The sequence below is a fragment of the Ailuropoda melanoleuca genome, chromosome 1 (genome assembly GCF_002007445.2).
Source record: "Ailuropoda melanoleuca isolate Jingjing chromosome 1, ASM200744v2, whole genome shotgun sequence".
Classification (NCBI taxonomy): domain Eukaryota; kingdom Metazoa; phylum Chordata; class Mammalia; order Carnivora; family Ursidae; genus Ailuropoda; species Ailuropoda melanoleuca.
Genome location: NC_048218.1, coordinates 75756682 through 75779586, shown reverse-complemented (window position 1 = coordinate 75779586; position 22905 = coordinate 75756682). Strand labels below are relative to the sequence as shown.

Here is a 22905-nt window from a genome sequence, read left to right as displayed (position 1 = left end):
TGGGTCTGCACACTCCAGACAAGCAGTCTTAGCAGCTAAAAGGGAAGAACCATCTCCAAGCCCCAGCTCCGCCCCCCACCCCACCACCACCACCAATTCAATGGCATGTTAAAACACAAATTATTTTGTTTTAAATAATGTTGTCTGCGTGATTGGCAGGTATGTAGAGGGTAAAGCTTTTTGGTCTTTTCACCATTTCCCAAAGGAAAATAAGAGATACATTTTACAGAACTCTGTTTCTGAGCCTTGAAAGTCCTAGAACACAAAGCAGCTAAAACCCCCACCCAGGGTGGGCATTGCCGGGGTACCAAGAGGGTACATAGGGGGGATACAGCCTCCTCCTGCAGACTGTTTTGGGGGGCCTCGTTCTTGGTCTCCCTCTATGAGCTTTTAGGAAGTACCTTTCAATTCAGTTCAACCACATCTACAAAGAGTCCTCTGTGTGCTCAGTGCTAAAGGAGAGAGGTACAAGGAGAGAAACTGCAGGGGTAGAAAATGCACAGACTCAGAGAGAAAAGCCCCTGTCAGCAAGGAGCTTGCCAGGAGGAGGGGGACAATAAGCACAGGGTATGTGTTATATCAGGCAGAAGGGGCCAGACACGATGAGACAGGCAGAGGCAAAGGCTTGAGCTGTCAGAGTTAGAGGAGATCACTTGGCCCTGAGATCTGGGGAGGCTTCTGGAAGCAGAATTTGAAGAGTATTTTAAGTGAGAAATGGAGATTCCTGACAGCAGGAACAACTCAGGAAATAAAGAAGGGCACGAAGTGAGGAAGGGCTTCGCTACATTCATGGAAGATTTGCTTGGCTGTAACCAGAGCAGCCTGGGAGTGGAAGTTACTGTGAGATACAGAAGGCCCATGAGAAGCGATCCATCGCGCCTGCTTAGCATCCTGTCTTCTAAACCAGCGCTTCCCAAATGTTAATGTGCTTACAAGTCACCTAGGGATCTTGTTAAACTGCAAATTCGAATTCAGTAGGTCCAGGGTGGGACCTACAATTCTGCATTTCTGACAAGCTTCCCGGTGGTCTTGGACTGCATTTGGAGTAATAAGCTTCCCAAATACTATTTTTAAGGCCTTGTAAATGGGCCATCCCCTGCATAACCACCTTCAGTCAAGTTTGGCCCAAGTCCTCCATCCTATTAGGTACCAGCTCTTTTCCCATATGTTATTTCAGATGACTGCTCAAACTAGTTCCCTGGCAAACTGACTGTATCCACCCTCGTCAACACACACACACATACACACACACTTTCGCATTTCACCTAAATAGCCATCTTTCAAGCCCCAACTCATTTACCTCCTCCTCTGAGAACACTTCCCTAACCTCAGCCCCTCCCTATCCCCCTGTTTGAATTTATATCTCTTTCTCTATGTTCTAGAGGGTTTCGTAAATCAGGTAGAGCTAGTACTTAACCATAGCCTGATAGTAATAAAGAATATACATACATGCAAACAGTTTTACCCTTACCACCTTAGATCACTTCTGCAAAATGACAAGATCTGTATATCTCAACTAATAGAACAAATGCAGAAATATATAGAACTCCCTCACCAGTCTGACTGCTGGAGTCCTAGCTTATTTCTGTATTCCCAGCGCCAGGACAGTGAGCTTAGAAAAGCTGGCTTATTTAAGTGACCCTTTCATTGCATTGAGCCTTTATTTCACTATCTGTGCTTTCTTATCAGAGACATTACACTCGTCCACTTATTTGTGTAATCAGCACCCATTTGTTGATTGCCAGAAATGTGCCAGGACAAAGATGATGAAGACCGGCCCCCTCTGAGCCTTGGCTCCTGCGGCTATGAAGCAGAGATGATAAAAACTATTTCTTCATAATGTTGCTGTCAGCAAATAATGAGGTCAAGTGCACAGAGTGCTTAACAAGGCTTGGCACATAATAAGCCCACAATATATGGTAGCTGTTTGAACCATCAAATGTGTTTTTTTCTCAAATTTATTATTATTATTATTATTATTATTATTATTATTATTATTATTATTGTTATTGTTATTGTTTGCTTAGTGATCTGAGCCTTGAAACAGACCACCTGGGATTTAGAACAGTCTTCAAAATGCCGGCCAAGGAACACTGTGGGGACTATGGAAACCACTTCCTGTCTCTTCACTTTGTTTTTTCTCATGATGGAAATGAGGCCATTTGGTAGGAAGGAACCATTACTCAGCAAGAATACAATACATGCCTTTCCAAAGAGGAAGGACCTTGAGATTAAACCTAAAGGTCCAGATAACATCTTTTTATAGAGCAATATGGCAGACACCTCATTTCATGAGCTATAGCCTGAAATTCTGCTGTCTGTCCTGGTCATAGGAGTTGTTTCTGGAGATTCAGAGATTGAGCAAAACCTGCCAGCTGGAAGCTCACAGTTTAGTGATCCCCAAAGATGTGCACATAATTACTACTAAAACAGGCAAATTCAGTGAAAGAGATCCTATTCTAAAGAAGTAGGTAATTGTAGTTGTGGAAAGAGGGGCAGGCTCACGATTCAATGACAGGCGAGACACACTTCTGACCTCACAGAGCTTACAGTCTCGACGGGCCTGGGGAAAAGAAATTCTGCACTGGATTCCAGAAGCCTGCTCATTTCACTACTGATGACCCAGATTCAAAAATAATCAGGTAGTCCAAAGCAGTTTTTTTTTTTTTAACCACTGAGTGTAAACTTCTCGCATAAAATGCCAATTATAACAACTCTGATTACCGCTGCAGTTGTACCATGATCCTTTTTAATTTTTCTTTCATAGCAATCAATTGATCTGCTGCTTAATTCATATTTATTTAGATTGCAGCCACACAGATGCCTTTTGGGTTCTGCCAAGAAAATTAATATGTACATATAGAGTATAATATATGTAAAAATGCTTTGACAACCATAAAGTACTCTGCAAAGTATTAGATTACTATCATTATTTCTTTTTAAGTCTCACACAAATAGATAAATTTTAACGTCATTAATCTCAAAACCATTACCATAAAAAAACCCGACTCGCATAGTCTGTCTTTTTTTTTCCCTCACGTCTTCGGTTTTTATCCGTGGCCATTTCAAATCCTGTCTCATTTCACACCTTCCCAAATGCCACCCCTCATTTCCAGGAGGTGCAGATGAATACACAGCCTGTATTTGCAGCCTCTTAATCTGTTAGGAGAAACAAAGTTTAGGGCCGTCGGTCATATTAAGGAATATTAAGAGATTAGGAAATATTAAAATTCCTCACCACCATTTAACCTCAAAAGCACACGTACGTGTGTGCGTATCTACACGTGTAAGTGTCCACACCTTTTGGAAGTGCTGAGACCCTCTAAAGAATAAAGAACTTTGACAGCTTTTGAACTTTTTTTCTTTTCAAACCAGAGCTGAACACAGATGAAATGCAGGAAGTGCAAGACTTGGTCATAGTGAGTTTGGTGTAAAGTTTGGTGTATTTAAACTCACTAACCCTGCCGTTTTGAAAAGATACGTGGTTGAGGTTTCTTGTGTTAATTCCTAGAGCTCAGTTTCATAGGAAGAGGCTCTAATAAGTGGGAATGACACAGTTACCAACCTCAGCGTATTTGTGTAGGGCCCGGGGAGCACGTATAAAAGTCTAGAAGCAGAAGTCAAGCAAAGGAAACAAGGAAAGGCCCCCAGGACCCTGCCCTAGCCCAGGGTCTGTGTTTGCAATCTGTCCACCAGCGAACTTCATGCCACGTATCAAGTGGCCAATGGCTCCTAGGTGTTCTTTATGCATAAGTGATATGCGCACTAACTCCCCCACCTCACCAAATATCACAATGTTCATGGTCTAGAAGGACCTCAGCAGTCACCAAATCTAAATCCCTTATTTTACAGGTGAGGAAGCAGACCCGGAGAAGGAAAGTAACTTGCTCAAGGTCACACAGGATGACAGAGCAGATGTCCTGACCCATTGCTGACTCCTTTTCTTTTCACTTCTGGGTCTCACCCATTTGTCAGTGTCTATCCTCAATGCCTAACCAGACCTGTGTCTCCATTTTCAGGAAATTTGCCCCCCGATGTTCTGTGTGCAAGGAGCCTATCATGCCAGCCCCAGGCCAGGAGGAGACTGTCCGGATTGTGGCTCTGGATCGCGATTTCCACGTGCATTGCTACCGGTGTGAGGTCTGTGGTCAGCGTCCCCACCCTGTCAGGCCATGGCAGGCATGGAAAGGCCCAACAGAGCTTGGTTTTCGCAAATATAGCAGTTATTTAATCTGGGAAAGCCCCTTGGTGCCTGTGCTCGCAGGACCTGGGTTTCAGATTTTAGGCCTTCATTTAATGCTAGTGACACTGGATAAGTCACTTTACTGCTCAGTCTCAATTTCTCCACCTGTTAAAAGGACTCAGATTCTTATGAACCGCCCCAAATTTGGCCGAGCGATTAAAATGCAAAACTGTATATTAAAGGATATTGTAAATCACAAAGTCCTAAATTAGTAGCAAATGGTATTCTTGTTACTGTTACTATTATCAGTACACTGAATCTTTAACCGTATCTCTGATACTTTCATGGGACAGAGACGCCATTCTCACCCATCGAGAAGGATAAAAATTCACTCCTCTCAGAGAGGTGGGAACTTGATGTTCCAGGTCATGGAGATTGGTTGACTTACAAGCACTGACTGAACACTCAAGACAGGCGGTCAAGCGACTGCTAAGGAGTCCAGGGGGGTACGTACAGGTGCTATGGAAATGCACACAGGAGGCCTGTAACCCAGGCTGCAAGTGACAAGGAAGGCTTTCTGTCCAAGGGACATGTAGTCATTTCTACAGCAAAGGGCAGGAGTCCTTCCCCTATAATCTGTGTGTCAAAAGGGCATTATATTCAGAAAGTGATTTTAAAAAGTTTTCTTATCCTGGTTCTAGTTACCCAGAGCCCCTGCTTTGAAGCTGTTTTCTTGTTTTCTACTAGCTCTCCCGAGGACAGTAGTTCTCAGTCCCCTCTTCTCTCTGTGAAGGATGGTATGAACTGCCTTACCACCACGCCCTCACACATTAGTTCGTCTAAGTCCCACTGGGTGATCTTCCCAAGACACTGGGGCTGGCGGGGCTGCCCCTGGCGCTCTGGGACTGCGTTCATTGCACTCACTGCTCTAGCTGAAACCCACCACCCGATTGATGTGGGGTTCTTTGTTTTGCCCTAGAGCCCAAGCTGCATCTCTCTCTGTGTCCTTAGCATGAGAAAAAATAATAAATTTGCAGCTTTTACATCAGATTTTATGACTACAGAGGAATAACCAGCTCCAGCCTTAAAACTAACCCCAATCGTAAGTGTGAAAGACCTGCTAGGTGCCTTTGAGGTCATTTTACAGATGGAGAAATTGAGGCTTAAAGAAGAAAAGCTTGCCAGCATTGCTCCCACACTCCCTATGCATACCAATAGGCTTTGACTTTAATGGTTTTGGGTTTTGTTCCCAGAGGTGTGTGAAAGTTACATCTCCTTCCAGATGAAATGAGAGCAGTACAAATGAAGTTTGCTTTAAAGTCCTGTGAAGTTTTTTACAAAACAAAGCTATAGCATGGGAGGAGCACTGAATTAGAAGAGGGCAGACCATCCTTCTAGTCCTACCTCAGACACTGCATGGCAATGGAGAACTCACTTCCCTCTCTGCTCCTCACTTCCCCATCTCTATAAACGAGGAGGGTGTACCGGACGCCCCAGGTGGCCCCTTTGGGTTCTCAGAGTCAAGGCGTTGATGAAGCCAACACTGTCGTTGACTCCAAGGCTCTTCACGGTGCCCAGGTGACCGTAGAGGTCAGCTCATTAAATGCTTACAGCCCTGTCATTTCTGAAATTTCCTTCTTTCTTCATCGCGATGAAAAGAGTTCACTTAATTCCATTATGCAGTGTCCCTAATGCCTCTAGAGCAGCAGAATATCTGCTTGCTCATTTTGGCAAAGCCAGGGGGAGCCTGACTCCTGCTGCCATGGCTGCCACTTTCTGAGCTTTCATTTCATCGTTAGTCAAATGCAGACGTATGGCCCAGTGACCTCCTTACTGTCTTAGTGGACAGCAAAAGCAGGGCATGCAGTGGTGGTCGCCTTTTGGAAGAGTTTCTGCTGAAGTTAGCAAGGGCACGCACCGCCAGAGGAAGTCCTGTATTTTTCTTTTCAAAGAAACTTCCATTTCCTCCAAAGGTAAGGGCAGGATTTGGCTGTTACATGACACTTTTCAAAATGGAGCTGCAAAGGTGCTATTGACAGTCTTACGTTCCTTTGATCTTTATAACTCTGTAGCTCCCCGCATCTGTTTCAAAGTACATCCACATCCATTTTCCTCTTTGATCCTCCCAACAGTTCAGTGAGGCAGGACACAGGAATTCTTTTCAGTGACACGGGAGCAGAGCTAAGGGGTGGCCCAGGAGGGTCCGTCTCCCCGTCCAACACATTCCTCTGCACCACGCTGTCTCCTTCAGAACATGCAGCAAACCAGTGCTCCCAACACCGTTCAGGGTTTTATTTTCCCACTACAGTTGGAGCCAGTATGCAGAGCCTAGGGCTGGCCCTTCTGCTTGGAAGGAGGCACTCCACAGCCCTGCTTCTGCCCAAAAACAGCCAAGGAATTCTGTCCCTGCACCTGTGTATTCCCTTTGAGAGATCCTCAGACTTATGATAAAGGGTAAAGCTGACTTAGCGGTTAGGGATCTCCTCTTGTTTTCTTTTCTCTTGTTCTTGCTACTTTTATTGCTTGGGTGAGGGAACAAAACTACTACTTAGGGCCCCAGACCCTTGGGTTCTTCTCTTCTTGGACTTGCCTTTCCTATGAAGTCACCTGAAGGGGGGTCATTTGACTTTGTTTGTATTTATGTCCCCAGTCTCTTGTTCGGCGTAATTCCAGGTAGTGTGTTGTATCCTGGGGAAGAACTGGAGGGGGGTGGCGGTACAGGTAGAAGAAAGGTAGTAAGTGGCCATGGTATGGAGGCCCCTCGCAGAAAGCTAAGGAATGCAGTCCTCATGTCCGTCGTTTCCAGTTTCACTCACATGCCTGCCGTCTGTTTTTCCAGGATTGTGGTGGTCTCCTGTCCGAAGGAGATAACCAAGGCTGCTACCCCCTGGACGGACACATCCTCTGCAAGGGCTGCAACTCCGCCCGCATCAGGGTGCTCACCGCCAAGGCCAGCACCGACCTGTAAATTCAGTCGCCTGCTCCGCTGGTTAGTTGGTGACGCCGAGAAGAAGGAAACACAAGAAGAAGATAAGAAAAGAAATGGGAAAATACAGGAAAGGCAATCAAGCCGTGGGATGGTCTCTGTTCTTCATCTAATATTAACCTTTCTTTAGAGGCACATAGATGATGTGATTTCTTTTTTTTTTAAGTTCTCACCAAATACACATTTCACATTTAATCATGCAGGACCTTGATGGGCCTTTGTTCCCAAGGACTTCCACATTTTTGCACGGATTATACTCCATCCCATTCACTTCTGCATTCCTGTAACTTTTAATCCCTATGTTTGTCTCACTTTTCATCTGGTTGAATGGCTTTTTTTAGTGTGGTATTTGCTGTCACACAGTTTTTCCTGGGTGAGTCGGCCAACTTACAGGTGCTTTTAGGCTTGAAGGGTCCATCTTATCAGTTCCATGCGGCCTGTGATCAGAAAGGATCGCCATTCTTTTTCTGTGTATTGAAAAGTACAGCTTTCTGTTGCTCTAAACTGGTCATGCCCCTTGGGGGACGGTGGGGAAGTGTGCCATGTATATGTTAGGCTACAAAGAATTTAAGCTGTAAATTACATAGGTTAAAACGAGCCCAAATTTAATTTGCCACCCAATTTGATTGGAAATTCAAAATCTCTAGTGACCAGTGGTCAGGGCTCATTTGAAAACAGATACTGGTGAGAGAAATGCAAAGTTTGCTTTTTTCCTAAAGGAATTACAGGTGGGATATGCTGGGGAAAAAGGATTTTGGGGGTATTTTGAAAAGCCTATTATTATCCCACAATACCACCTTAAGATTTCCTTTTTCCATGCTACCTAGACATCATAATTCAGACAAACTTTGTTTTCTCTGAAACATAACATTTCTGATAATGTCCCACTTCTCATCTCAGACATACTGCCATGTTTTGTTTTGGGTTTTTCTTTTTTTGGTTTTTTTTTTTTTTTTTTTTTTTTTTTTTTTTGGTTTTTGTTTTTGTTTTCATAATATCCAAATACAACTACCAAAGTTGAGTTTTCTCCAGAGGAAGACAGTTGTAAAGAACTGTTCCTATTCTTCTTCCCCGCCCCTGCCCCCCAGGCCCGGGTCCTTTTTGCCTGACAACTGCAAATCAGATACACAAAATAAAATTGTGGAGTTTTGTTTAGTTTACTTTAAAAAGACAGGAAAGCTTGAAAAAATTGTGCAACCACAGTTTCATCACTCCCATAATCCTGCTGCAACTCAAATTGCACATCACGGGAGACGTTTTCATATCATCGATGTGACATTTACACCACACTTTCAAAGACAATCACTGAGAAAAAAATTGCCTTTCTGAGCTAAAAATATGCAGAGTTTCTGCTTGGAATCTTTATTCAAACTCTTACTGGGCATTGAAACACTTGCTTGCCAACTACAGAACCATTCTATTGGGTTCTAACTTGTTTCTTTTAAAGAGAGACTCCCGTCTTTGTAACGGCAGGTTGCCATTTTGTAAACTAATCGAGTATTTCGGATTGAGATTTCTTAAACGTTTCTTCAAATCTTCCACAAGTATATACTTTTAAATTATGAAGTATTTTAAGTATACACAAAATATAAATAATAATATAATGAATCCTGTATACATAACACCTAGTTTAAGAAATCAAGTAGAACGTATACATTCCCTTACTCACCCTTCCCTGAGTCCACAAATACCTTTTTCGTGATTATAACATGATGAAGTCGATTTTCTTGTCTGACTTTTATTTTAATTTTTAGTTTTAACACTAGAACCGAAATGAAAAATTATTTGCGCATGTTTTGAATTATACCCCATGCCTCAGGAATTCCAATTACATTTATTTTACTTTAGTAGGAATGATTGTAAAAATGGTTCAGTTTTCTTTTCTTTTTTTTTTTTCAATAAGAAATTCTTAAGCCTATGGTCATTAGCTCATCTAAGTTAATTTGTAGCTCTTTTGCCTTGGTTACCCAAAGTAACTGCCAAAGTTGCAACTTTTCAAAGTTTTCTTGGGAAACTTTGTCTTTCCTTACTTTGCTCCTCTTATCATTGGCCTTGTATTTTTCTTAATGTGAAACAGAATGGAATTCATTTTGGGCAACATGTGAATTTTAGGATACAACAGCGACTGTATCTCTGAATTTCTGTCCTCCAAATTCAAGATCAGACATCCTGATGACCTCAGAGAGCACTGACTATTAAACAATTGGAGAGATAATGTAATTTGCTGGAATTGCTTCAGCAATTTGTTTCCTATGAAATACTTGGGGGAAATTCTGTTTAGGCCAAAAGCCCAATTTATTGAGAGATGGATTTTATCTCTTGAAGTGCAGTCATATTATTATGAATTTTGCCAAAAGAGGAAAATGTATGAAATATTTATACTATAAAAATGCAATAACATCCTACTTGTTTGTTACATTTAAGTCCATGTGTAACTAAATGTTCACAAGCCAAAACATTTTAAAAAGAGAGATAAAGTTATAAGAAAATGCTGTCACAGACCCATCACTGTGGCATTGCCAGAATACTGCTTGCTTTCAATCTTTATAGTACATTTTATCACATAACCTCAGAGTATCTTTACCAAAGAGCTTTAAAGTAAATCTCTTTTTAATATAGACTTATTATACTTTTATAATAATGAATGTGCACAAACACATATGCAGAAATATTTAGATTTAGATTTCTTTTCTTTCACAAGGTATAATAAGGAAAGGATCCTACATATTTTATTCCAGGATTTCTTAAGTATATGATTTATATTGCTTTCTTGTCTTTCCTATTAATCATTTGGTTTAAACAATGCCAAATCACTTTTTACTGTTTTAGTTACATGAAATTTTGCCTATAACAGAGACAAAAAGATCACATTACCTTAACAATTATAATTCCTTTGTCTTTTGGTATATTTTCTTGATTGTTATTTAAATTCATAAATAATAGGAAAGTCAGAGTTTATGAGAGAAAATTTGTTAAACTATACCGGCCATAAAAAATTGTCAAGAACACGAATATTTGGTAATTCTGTGGGATGAGAGACATGGAAAAGGAAAAAAAACCCACTATGTCATGGGCTCTGCACACCATTTCAAAATCAGATTTCTTCACTGTCTGGATCCCTAGCTCACACTGACTCAACGTGGAGTCTCATTTGCAAGCAAAATTGCATTTAAAACTCAAAACTAAGTCATGTGTCCCAACATAAGGCATCAAAGCTTTGAGATGCTGGACATCTCTGCAGCTCAAGGATGTGGGTTCTTTTTCCTGTCATTGACAAATTGTTTTCATAGGGGCAATGTCTCCGATCAAAATTACTTCATTGGCTGTATGCTGACTAATGCAGCCGAGATATCAACACTACCATTGTTTCCGCGCTACGCATGATTCTGCAAAGATGTTTATGGTGATGTTTAAAGTATATAAAACTCTAACTACATTTAAACAAGTGTTTTTATTTGGGTTCAGAGGAAGAAAGAGAGCACTTTTACAACGGGGCTGTAATAGAGGGTTTGTAGAATATAGACCGGACTCTGAAAACACAACTTCCAACAATTTTCCTAGTTAGTAAAAAATCCTATTAATGTGAACCAGCCAGGAATAACAGTGTTATTTCTATTTGATATGGTTTGGGCTTCTCTTGTCAAATCTGCGTTGGCTGCCCCCTGATCCCTCCATCATCAAGTTTTGAAGGGTGTCGGGGAAATTATGGCAGCTGCTAGGGAGATCAGGGAAACACTGATGTGACCTCCCAGCCTCTCACCACTCCTCTTGGCTTGGAAAGGCTTCTTTTTCTCATAGACAGTTCTAGAAATATTGCCATGCTACCTTAGTATTTCACATTTGTAGTTTAAACAAGTGATTGTCCATCTGTTGCCTCGAGCTACAGTACATGTGTGTTATGAATGAAATATGACAGCATGTTCCATACCCTGCTTTAGCCATCTGTAGGAAACCAGTAGGCTGAAAAAGATATGCCTCTGCAAAATGTGCCTGAAGTCCCGTTCTTGAGATCGCTTTCTCGGGGCACTTTCGTGAGAGACGATCAGAGAGCAACATGTATGTGTGCCTTATTTTTAGAGTCTCTACACTCCTACTCCACTAGAGAGCCCGTAACGTTAGTCATCATCTCCCAGATTTCCAAGATACACTCATCGAAAGGAAAACAAAATCCAGAGAAGCGTAAACTCTTTATCTGAATGTGTTCTAATAGTCTTTCTTTTCTCCTTGTCTCTTGGAAGGACCTTGTGGATTCCTGAATTAAGAAAACACTTTTTTGCCAGAAGGTGATGTTTCGGATGTTGTTAGTGATTATGTCTGGTCCTGCTCTGGTTGTAGTCGGATAATGAAGGTAGGCTTCCATTGGAGCCTTTCCCACCCGTTCAGCATATCCACTTTCAGTATTTGTCGAAGCTTTTTGGTTTGTCTGTTGTCTTAATTTAATAGTGGACAGAACAGGTTGAGCTCTGAGTCATTCTTATGGGTACAACCGTGGACGTGTCAGGTTGTTATTTACGTGACAGATACATAGAATGAAACTCTTCTCAAAAGACTGTTGCTGGGTCCCATATTACATATTATTTCAAACCTTTAAAAAATTATCTGATTAAAAATTATTAAAGTTATTAAATTCTGATTATTAAAAACTATTAAATTATTAATTGTTATTAAAATTATTAAAATTATCTGATTTGGTGAGAATTCTTCCTCTTTCCCTCTTCACCTCTTTTTCTCCCTCCTTTTTTTCCTTCTGCTTTCCTTTCTTACATTCTGTCCTGCTTTTCATCCTACCTATTAATATTATTGTGCTTGGACTTTTCATAAGTAAATTGTATCAGTGCCTTCTGATCTTTATGGAGTTATGACCATATTATGGGAAGAAGGCTACCATCAAATTTACATAGCATCCATAAATCCTTCCTTTAAAAGGGCACTTTTTCCAGATTGTGTTTATTCATAAAGTGAGATGAGATAATAGAGTCTTTCAGTTTTATTTTAATGAGTTTTCATCAGGGACTCAGATCATAGAGTTCTTGGCAAATTCATTTATGACTGTCCTACTTTTCTCAGCTATATGCAAAGTGATCTTTCTAAGACTAGGTTAAGAATTAAAAAACAAAAATCCAAAGCATTTTGGCCAACAAGACAATCATATTTTTAAGTGGTGTGGCATGTTATTTTATTCCTAATGAAACTTGGTAATTTTCCTCATGGCAAGGAAAAGCTATTATCCTTCCAGAAATTTTACACATATCAGCGTTTTGCCTATGAGCATAATATTAAATCCTAATAGTTGAATCACAGTATTTTATAGGGGGTAGGTCAGCGCCAGAGTTCTTCCTAGAGCCCAGTTCACCGGTCTGTAGGGTATTTATAAAAAGCAAAAAAGCAACCTGAGAAGAACAAGTCTCTCAGTAAAGCATTTTGGTAAAATTGGGCTTTGAGATTCTTTTGAACTCTGGCTAATGTTGACAAAAATATGCCCTCCGTGTCCATTTTTGTTTAAATCTATTTGGAAAAGCTTATAATTCTAGGGATAGATTTCCACTTTCGGTTTCTGCTCTCACTTCCACTTTCTGTAAGTTTTCACAGGATTGACATTGATTTTCCCTTTTCAGAGGGTCACATGAGGAAAGTAAAATATACTTAATACATATTCAATTCAATACATCAATGAATTTGCCAAGTCTCAGTGGGTATGTCGTTTTGATACCAAAACAGAGTTGGGGGGGGTTGTTGTTTTTGTTTGTTTTTTTAACCTGCTTCCAAGAAGAGTGGGATTCAGGAGACGAAGGATTTAAGAAAAGGGACCCTCTACAATTAAAATGATGGCAGGAGAGTTCTTGTGAAGTGTCACTCAGAACTTTCAGAGGGGTTTTAGGCATCAGCAATTGTAGTTGTTTAAACAAGTAAAATGCTTATATTTCCAAGTTTATGAGGTATTTAAAAATCACTATGGATAACCATATATTTTTGCCTTGTCGGAAGAAAGTGAAATGAGAGCAGCTGCTAGGCCCCATGATGTGATCGTAGCTACTCCAGGAATTTATAACGCATGTCTTTTCACGCCCTCCAAGAGAGGGGCATAGGTCGTTCTCAGTCTAAAAGATGGTGATACATATTCTGACATATTCTTGGGCACACCGCACCATACCCTAAGCATCTCCGAAGGTTAGAAGTTCCTGCTTTCACATATGCAGTGTTTTCTCCCTTTCCAGTACTTACCTGACGATGACAGTAAGTAGGAGTTTAGGTCTTTTGTTCTCTTGTTGCAATCCAGTCATCCGCTATCTGTAACGTTGTGTCTAAACAGCCGAACTGTAACTGATTTGAACTAGTTTTCTCTTCTTTAGTTGCAAACACAGAAAACTAACTATCTTCCTAACTTTTAAAAAAGGAAATATAAAGTGGCTTATTTTCCTTTAAAGGACACTTAGTCCTTTCTCTGTTTTACTTTCCTGCCCCTTGTGCAAGAAGGGGTAGACACTGCTTTGGTTATCCAGCATGCATGTGGCTTCTTTTGTGGAAAGTGCTATGGAAAGTGCATTTTTATTCATGAACACTTCTCCCCTTGAAATCACACACACACACACACAAAAATTACTAAAATTTTGCTCTTTATTTCTGATTGTTACTTAATTTATCCACATTCTCTAACCACACTAATACTTATCTCTATTTCCAGCCCTTGTTATAAACAAAAATTAATATTCTACAAGCAAAAAGTTATATATACTAGAGAGAGGAGAAAACCTACAGCTAACTCCTTTGTAATAATTTAAGATACTTGCATTAATCTTCCCTTACAATATGCCTGTTTATATTTTTCCAAGCTACTCATCCACTTAGGGGCAAGAGAAAACCTTATGCATCTAACTCTGATAGGCATTTAACTCAGTGACCCAGACAGCAGCCATATTGAACAACCCACATAATGGATTCAATCAACTTGGCAGTTAGTGTAGCTTCTGGTTCACTTCTCAACCCCAGAGGTAGAATGGTTTACCAAGAATGAGCAGGTCTCGCTATGTCATCTTGTGTTCTATACTAGTGTAGAGGGTTCTAGCAGACCCCGGGCATCCATTGGTGGTGTTCCCAGACAAACACCGAATCCTGGGCTCTTTAAAGACATGAATCTCCTCCGTTATTTTGCTGGCAAGTCACCATCTCCTATCTTAGACCTGGCCAGTATGTAGTACTGTTCACAGCATCCATTCTACTATTAGGGCAGCTCTTTTCTACAGAATTTCTTCCTTGTGCTGCATATAAATTTGTCTCCAGGGCTTCTCAGAACGGGTCTAAATCTTTTCTTCAAGGTCAGATATCAGATATCACTAACTTTTTCAACTGTTTCCTGTTTGTTGACATGGTGTCAAGTCCAATCACCCTTCTGCTTCTGCTTTGAACACTTGGACAAATAGCTTCTAATTTTATTTCACTCTACTTGATGAAACTTAGTAATCACCTTGGGTCAGGCTAGGTGGAAACACTTTCTTTGGGGGTTGAAAGTAAATGGAATTGATGTCACCCAAAGGAAACTGATAGTCAATGTGGAAATTTCCACCAAGAACTCAGACCCAGGAGAGTGGAAGGCAGATGAGGCTAGATCTTCCAGGTGGACAAAGCAGACCTTTTATATTGTATCCTGTACTATTTTTGATGTAGCCAAAATCAAAGTCATTCTGAAAACAAGAAACAAGCTAACCCCTGTGCCGTCTGTGAGATTCCCACTTCTTGGTTAATGTTCATAAAGTCTCTGTAATCCTCTCCCTTTGTCTCTTTCTTCTCAGTAATAACACATATTTTGGTCCATGTTCCCGTACTGATTATGCAAAAAGAGTTCTGGATACTTTATAGGGGTTTGACATAAATATGTACTTGCTGATTGGTTTTGAGATTCACTTCCATTTTCCTGCGCTCAAATGTTTGTACCTAGAGAGCTTGCAGTGTAGACCAAGTGAGGAGCTTCCCTCCATGATCGATTAGGAACTATCCTTAGGAGTCCGTATTTCTCTTTACTTTTGTCTTTCTAACCTCGTCATCCCTTACTCATCTTAATAATTACTGTAAGAGAATCAGCCCCAAAGTAACTTTGATTCAGTCCAGCTGCAGTAAGATCAAACAGGTTCAGGGGCGCCTGGGTGGCACAGCGGTTGGGCATCTGCCTTCGGCTCAGGCATGATCCCGGTGTTGTGGGATCGAGCCCCACATCAGGCTCCTCCACTATGAGCCTGCTTCTTCCTCTCCCACTCCCCCTGCTTGTGTTCCCTCTCTCGCTGGCTGTCTCTATCTCTGTCAAATAAATAAATAAAAATCTTTAAAAAAAAAAAAAAAAAAGATCAAACAGGTTCAGTAGGTACTCGGGAATATGGCATTGAGAAGGGTACTTCTTCCCAGTGGCATCCGTAGGGCTTCACGGAGGAGTGAAATTTGGTAAGAAATGTTGAACTGATTCATTGACTTGATGTGGAAGTTGAAGGAAGAATATTTAAGGCACCAGAAACAATAGAAAAGCACAATCTATCTTCAGAAAAGACCCTCTACTTTAAGTATTACGGATTCTGGAATTTCCTTAAGAGGAGAAAAAATTTCCAGATATTCAGGGTCAATGGGAAGGTTAAGGGCATAGAGGAAGGCTAATTCCACTGCTATTTTCTGTCTTGTCTCTTTATAGTTGGAAGATAGGATGAGGTGCCAAAATATAACCCAGCACATACAGTATGAACAAGAAGCTTTATAACATAGGTACCCTACTCTTGGAGCGAACACACGTGTCTTTTGAACCCCTGCAAGAGAAGAAGCAAGACATTCTTATTTTCCTGTGATGTTAGGTCAGCAACTAGAAAGGACCCTGCTATCATCTATTCCACTTGGTGTTAAAATTCCCTTACTGATTCACTGCTAAGTGATAATCCAGACTCTGTGTACACGTCACCTGCATCAACAAGCTCATGACTTCTTGGGTCTTCCATTTCCTCCATCAGACTTTGTTCCAAGCCCCCCTCTGACTCAAGCAGAACCGAGTTTGGGGATTGTGTCCTCCTGAGTGCCACACAAAACTCATCTTTAGTACACAATAAAATGTTCTTCCTCCCTTCATTTTCCTCCCAGATATATTTGTTTTCATTTTGGCAACACATTACTTTAAAAAAAAAAAAAAAACTTTGAGTTTTAGCTAAAGGTTAAAAACCCTTTAAACATCCTTAAAAATAGTCTGAACGATTTTCTGAGGGTCAGGTTTTAGAGTTGACAACTTTGTTGTTGTTGTCTTTATTTTCTTACTCAAAAGACAAATTGTTCTGACTGTTGGTACATACATAGCTTTATGCCCTCCCCCGGTGCCCAACCCATGAACAGTACCCTCCAGTTACCTTCCCTGCTGATAATGACCTTAAAAGGTTGAAAAATGTCCGTGCATGATCTCCACTTCTAAAAGCGAAGCAGTCAAATGCAAAAGATAACAGTTCTGTTGAAACTCCTTACTTCTGTCTAGTTGTTCTTTGCCAGAGGAAATCATTCTTGGGGGTCAGGGTGATAGGATGTTATGGTCTTTGGTAGAAATGTACACATTCTTCCAGCGGTGCTCTGAGTTACCAAGGACTGTCATACTATTCCTCTCCAGGTTTGAATTAGAGGGCCCTATTGGCAGAACCTGTCACCAGTCTCCTGGGCAGGACCTGGGGGTGGCTTTCTGAGCTCTAAAATAATAATTCCTAAGAGAGCTTACAAACCACTTTCACACATGAAACAGCCCTGGGAGGAAGGTTATTAATAGCCCTATCCTAGAAGAGAGAGCCGAGGCTCGGAATCGTTAAGTGACTTGCCAAAAGCGATGCAGCTGGTAAGTGGCAGATCTGGGGACACAGCCAGGTCGTGCAAGTCTAGGGCTCTCTCCAGCAGCCACTGTCGGGGCACAGAATACCTCCGAGCGCACTGTATGCTTTGCCCGGACTAACGTGCCCCCTGTGCAAAGGCAGCCAGGGCAAGTCTCCTTGCCCATTACAGACCTCAGGTGGCAAAGCCACGTGTGGGCTGCAGTGCCTGCAATCGCTGGGAGCCTGCGTTCATCGTCCGTGTCATCTTGTGGGAAATGACCAGGTATTCTGTTCGATCAGCACTGCGATGATGTCGGTCGGGGAAGGCCACCGCCAAGAGCAAACCGCTGTGGCGCTGAAGCCCGCCGCAGCAAATCTCCCCAGAGACGGTTTACTTCCCATGAAGGGGAAAACTCTGGAACCATGAGGTGCAGCCTCTCAGCCAAGATCCTATCATTTCGAATGCAAGAGAAGGCAGAGGTGACTGGGTCCTTAAGACAGGTCTCTGTCCCGCGGGCTACGATTTATGGCCCCAGAGACAGGAACTGCTGTAGGTAAACAATGCCTATTATTCCTCCTCTCGATTCACAGTTATTGATACCCAAGGGGTCTGTCCCTGCAGCAGGCATTTCCCACCCAACCCACCCACCCATGACCTTGAACTGTCTGGGAACAGAAGCTGCAGGACTGAATGAGGCCCCACAGTTGGTGTTTGCCATTTGAGAGAGAGGGCTGCCCCGGCCGGTATCGTTTTGTGATTCGTGGGTGCTTGTTCCAGGGAGTTTGGTACTCTGTTGTTCCCAGGATGCTTACTGGGAAGCCTCTGTGTATATTCTAGAAGATGCCTTGCACGGCAGTCCCACAACTCACCATTCCTTCTCTTGAGTCGCATCCCTCCGGAAGATGTGCCTTTTGATGTGTGCTCTTGGGCCTTTATTTTCTCCAATTTCTCATTATAGTTGTTTGGCTTCCAGTTAAAATCTGTGAACTGATTGCAAGATATTCTCTCTTCATCTGAGTTAAATCTCCTGTAGCAAACCTGTGAAATGATCTCATCTAATAAGCTTTCTAGGCTTTTCCCTCCCTAGAGTCTACCATCCATCAAGCCGCTCTCACCCTCCCTCTGCTTATTCCCTGGGATTAATGAGGGCCAAGTGAAGTCACTTCCCAAGTGAAGGCCTCTCACCCCTTCCCACGCTTCACACTTGGAACACACAAGGACGTGCCAGTGGGGCCAGTGGGGTGGTACTCTTGGCGGAGATGGCAACATTCGGAGCCTGGCAAGGTGCCTCATCTTCCTGTGAGGCTTGAGAAATGCTCTGGCTGAAGCCATGGAGAGTGATTCTTGTAGGATAGTTGGAGTACCCCCACCCAGGAGTGAATAGAAGAAGAATTCTGAGAACTTTCCAGAATTACGTAGGTGAGTAGGCCCGGGTACCGACTCCCCTGGGTGCAGCCTGCGACATCTCGTTAGCGGGAAGAAAAGGACAGTGAGGCAGTCAAGATGAAGAAGCAGCCCTTTAAAAAAAGAAAGGGAGTCACAAACCCTGATCTCCCTTTACACAATGTAAAGAAAATTATGAATAAAACTTTTCCTCCTCCATTCTACATGATACAGTCCTCCATATGTAGGGAAAACACAATTGCGTTGTCTTTAAAACACACACCCGTGCACGTGCGTGCACACACTCGCACGCATATGCACATACAAACGTCTTCCAAGAAAGCCGATCCTTCAAAAAAGAAATCTTATTTTAAAACACTTGGGTTTTTCAGGCCAGGAAATTAATAATTCCTAGACCTGACCCATTTTTGTGGCTGCCAAAAAGGAAAAGAAAAAGCTCTTTAAATTTTGTATGGATCCATTTATCTCTTAAAATATGCCAAAGCAATTTGAGGTGGGGGTGGTAACGAAAGTATTTCTCTCTCCTGCCTGATTCTCTCTTTACATTTCTATCTGTGGGGGAAAGAGTAAAGCCTCTTCCCGGGCCATTCTTACTGATGCATCGTGTACCACATTGGAAGGTTCCTGCTTGCTCCGTGCGTGCCAGGAGGAGAGAATCACACTTCCTCTCCTGACTGCATTTACTCCACCATGAGGGAATAAATATTAAGTCTGGATGTCTTTCCTCACCAAATTATTTGACACTATTTCTGAACTGCCTTAGAAAATGTAAAAAGGGGAGAAGCTAGTTTTTCTTGGATACATGTCTCCTTTCTTTCTTGGGAGACTTAATTGTGAAGTGGGGAAAAAAATCTCATACCTTCTCATCTCTTTTTCTCTGTGGGTGACAGGTGATGAACACTTAGGAATCATAAGCCAGAAGTAGGAGAGCGTAGCCAGTTTACGATGTATCTGCCGTGTTTCATTCCTTCAAACTCAGACTTCAAAGGAAACGGGATTTTTTTTCAGTTAAATGCCAACAATAGAAATGGCCTGATTTTAAATTCAAGGAGTAAACGGCAAGTTGATATTTAGGCAGTGTTTACATTTTACTAACCCTTCTGCCTCGTGTTTAGATGAATTCCAAGCACATCGATGTATCGGGGAGAAATTGCCACAAAGAGCCAAAGTGCCTTCGACCTCTCTTGGTAGCAAGTTGAAACTGGTAGACACAGCCCCGGCCTTCCCACTGCACTGAAATGTCAGAATGGAGATGCGTCCTTGATGAAGGAGATTTAGGACCCTGGGAACTAAATCTTGTCACCGGTGTGTATAGTGAAGTAATTGCAAAATCACATTCAAATGGCTCCTTTTACTACCCATTGATCCTCTTGGGAAAGCTGGTAAGCGAGTGATCCAAGAATTCTTTTCCTTAGTAAACAAAGTCAGAATCTATACCCCCCCCAAAAAAAATCTGAATTCTGTCCTCGTTCTTCCTCAGGAAACCCATCAAAGAGCAAACAGAATTAAAGATGACACTTAATTGTCTGATCCTTTAGCATGAATAAAATTATCCTGTGATTGAATGTGCCTTAAGTGAAAATTTAAACTTAGATGCAGTGTTTTCACAGCTGGATGTGGCATTAACGTCTTCCAGGCTATCTGCTCAGTGAACTACTTTGTTTTTGTTTTGTTTTATCTTTTAAACTCCACGTTTATCATTAGTTTAGCAGATTTGGGACTCTTTCTCTCCTGGGAATATGTGCAATGATGAGACACACCAAAAAAAGGAAGGGAAGGAACTTTCTGAGTAGCAAATCTGTGCCATGAAGGAGACGTGACATGGAGATGTGGAGCCCGAGGATAGTAATTTCTCTGAGCTGCACACACGAGCTTTTATTCGTGGCTTTGTCACAGGCTTTTCTCCTTCTGTGCCGTCACCTTTGAGAAAAACGATTGCACCTTCTCCAAGTCTGCCTTTTTAACAGCTACAGTGGAGTTGGCAAGACTTCCCCAGCTCTGAATATAGCCATTTGCCGACTCCGGCCTCTTTGCGAGACTGACTCAAATCTGTGATCTTCTGTTCAGCATACACATCAGCAAAGTGAGAAGATGAGCACTAAATATAGGCTCTATTAACTTTACTTTTAGATTTACTGCCTTCAAAAAGTGCCTATTCTGAGAAACATAAACGTTATTCCTACATATGTATGTACACACGGTACCCAGAGTCATACTGTGCAGCCTTCAAAAACATACCATCTAAAGGAGTAGGTGCTAAGATAAGGAACGCTTGCCAAATGGAAGAAAGTCACTCATTTCCAATATCCCCTCTCGAGTGGCACCGTGGAGCAGGCTGCAAACACATTCCCTGAGCATTCCTTGATGATACAGCCACTTTATATTTATATCTGACTGCATGGGGCACACTGCTGAGGCTTCCTGTACTGTGTTTCAGGGGACAAAAGCCTGAATGGAATTGGGTTATTTAGTCAGAAGGAAACGTTGTTGAAGAGAATTAATAGAGCCAGGATTTGTATTAGGATATGTGTCATATGTGTGTTTTATAAACTAAGCATTGGTGGGTTTCGAATGTCAGCACTTTTTTTTTTTCTCCCTTTATCTCTCAGGCTAGCATCAGTGAAAATGAAAGAAAAGTCTTGGCTGTGAGGATTGGAGGCTTAGGGGGCCAAATGTCCTTGCCAGATCCTTAGCGCATCTTTACTTTGACTCCTAAAAATAGTAGCATATGTTATTGGGTGGCTTTTGTTTCCATAGTTCTGTCATGGGCATTGCAAGCGTCGATGCTGCTGATGGAATGAGGGACGCTCATCCAGGTGTGGCATAGGAGAGGATCCAGGGAACTAGGACGAGGTAGACCGTGCATGATTTTAGGAAAAGGGTTGAAGGGAGGACGTGCTTCCAAAAAAGATCTTTCTCAATGTGTCGTCTGACTCAACCAGCTGGCAAATTACACTTGCCAAGTCGCTCTCTTTCCTTCTAAGTCATTTGGCTCCATGTTCATTTGAATACGCCTCTCCTTTGGGAAAGAGAGATGCCTTCAGTTAGCCTCTCTCCAAGGAAGCTCTTGACGTCGTCTTGGTCACAAAGTTATCTCCTGCCCCACCCACTTTCACCAAAAGGAAGTAAAGAGGGACGAGCTACAGAAGATGGTTTCCATGGCACTGCAGTCAGCCACCATTCTGCCTTCCATATAAGGAGCCCCCCTACATACACCAGGGATGAGGCTGGAACAGATTACTGTTGCATAATCTCGAGTGTGGACCACCCTGCTTTAGCTGTCATCGTTTTGTGAGACCAGTTGGCTCCTTGGAGAAAGAGTGATACTCTTCACTAAAAATGTCTACTCTTCCTGTTGACGTTCGTTTTCTGTTTTTACCTTATTCAATTTCCACACTAGTCATTTTCTATTTTTTAGAGAATCAGATGTCAGTGCTAGATAAGAGTTGAAGGATCTCTGGTGGTGTCAGAAGAAGTATTGGGTTCTGGGGGTTTTCTCCTTGAGAACAAGATGGACGGGGAAAGAGACAACAGGGCTCTGCTCCAGGTTTCAACCTGATGACCATGACTATGAGAGAGAGTTTTGTGTAAATGTTAAATGGTACAAGCGCACAGAGAAAGGAGAAGGGGGAGACAGGGAGAGGAGGCCAGGTTTTCTCTCCACTGAGAGCAGGAATGTCCCACTGAGTACAAGCATAGCCCCTCCACGATCAGCTGCTAGTCAGAATAACATTCCCTGATTTAGGGAAAACCACACAAAGACATATAGGGAAGATGCCTTTTTTTCACATGTGTGGTACTGACAGAGCCATGATATTCCTAAAATACAGGTTTCTCTTTCTTATTTTATTCTTAGCAAATCACATTTCTCCACTACGTGAACCATCACTGACTTATCCAAAATAACCCACATGATTCCCTATGAAAATAAGAGAATAAAACCTGTTATAAGCAAGTGATTTGGGTATTTTCTTTGTATTTATGTATTATCCAATTATATTAAAGCATTTCTATTTACCTTCTATCTGTTTTTTCTCTCAATTATGTTCTTCCAATGCTCTGTAAGAATAAATATGAAAATGATATTCCTTTTTTTCTGTAAAAGAACTGCAACTCCTTTATTATATTTAGAAATCCAATAAACTTCTTATTACATATACTTGTCTTTGTGTGGAATTCTTTTTGAGTTGGATAATCCTGGTTTCCTTTCTTCTGACCCCTTTTACTGTGATTCATTTTTTATATCATTTGCTTTCCAGATGGTCTTCTGAGAAGGGAATGCCTCTCAGAGCAAAGATGATGCCAGCAAGAGTATGAAGCCACCCACTGTCCTCCACTAACAGCACAGATCTTCAGGTTGGATGTATTCTAAAATTACTTGACCACTCTGTGTCTTCACCTTACAAGTAAAGGATTTTTTGCCTTTGAAGCTGGATCCAACCCCCAAATGGGTCTCTAGATGTGGGGGTGGGAGGTCTCCACTTACCACCAACACTGGCTGACTCTTCCACACTTCTTC

The 22905-nt window shown here is 41.8% G+C and overlaps 1 protein-coding gene across 8 annotated transcripts in view; it reads left to right on the top strand.

Annotated features, from left to right (window-relative positions):
* The window catches only part of LPP (LIM domain containing preferred translocation partner in lipoma), a 655090-nt gene extending 632545 nt beyond the window's left edge, over nucleotides 1–22545 (top strand). For all 8 annotated transcript variants that reach the window (XM_034661250.1, XM_034661257.1, XM_034661240.1 and 5 more), the window contains 2 exons: nucleotides 4020–4140; nucleotides 7023–22545. In XM_034661250.1, the coding sequence (XP_034517141.1) occupies nucleotides 4020–4140; nucleotides 7023–7151 (250 nt within the window). In that variant the 3' untranslated portion in view covers nucleotides 7152–22545. The remainder of the gene's footprint in view (nucleotides 1–4019; nucleotides 4141–7022) is intronic.
* The last annotated feature ends 360 nt before the right edge of the window (nucleotides 22546–22905 follow it).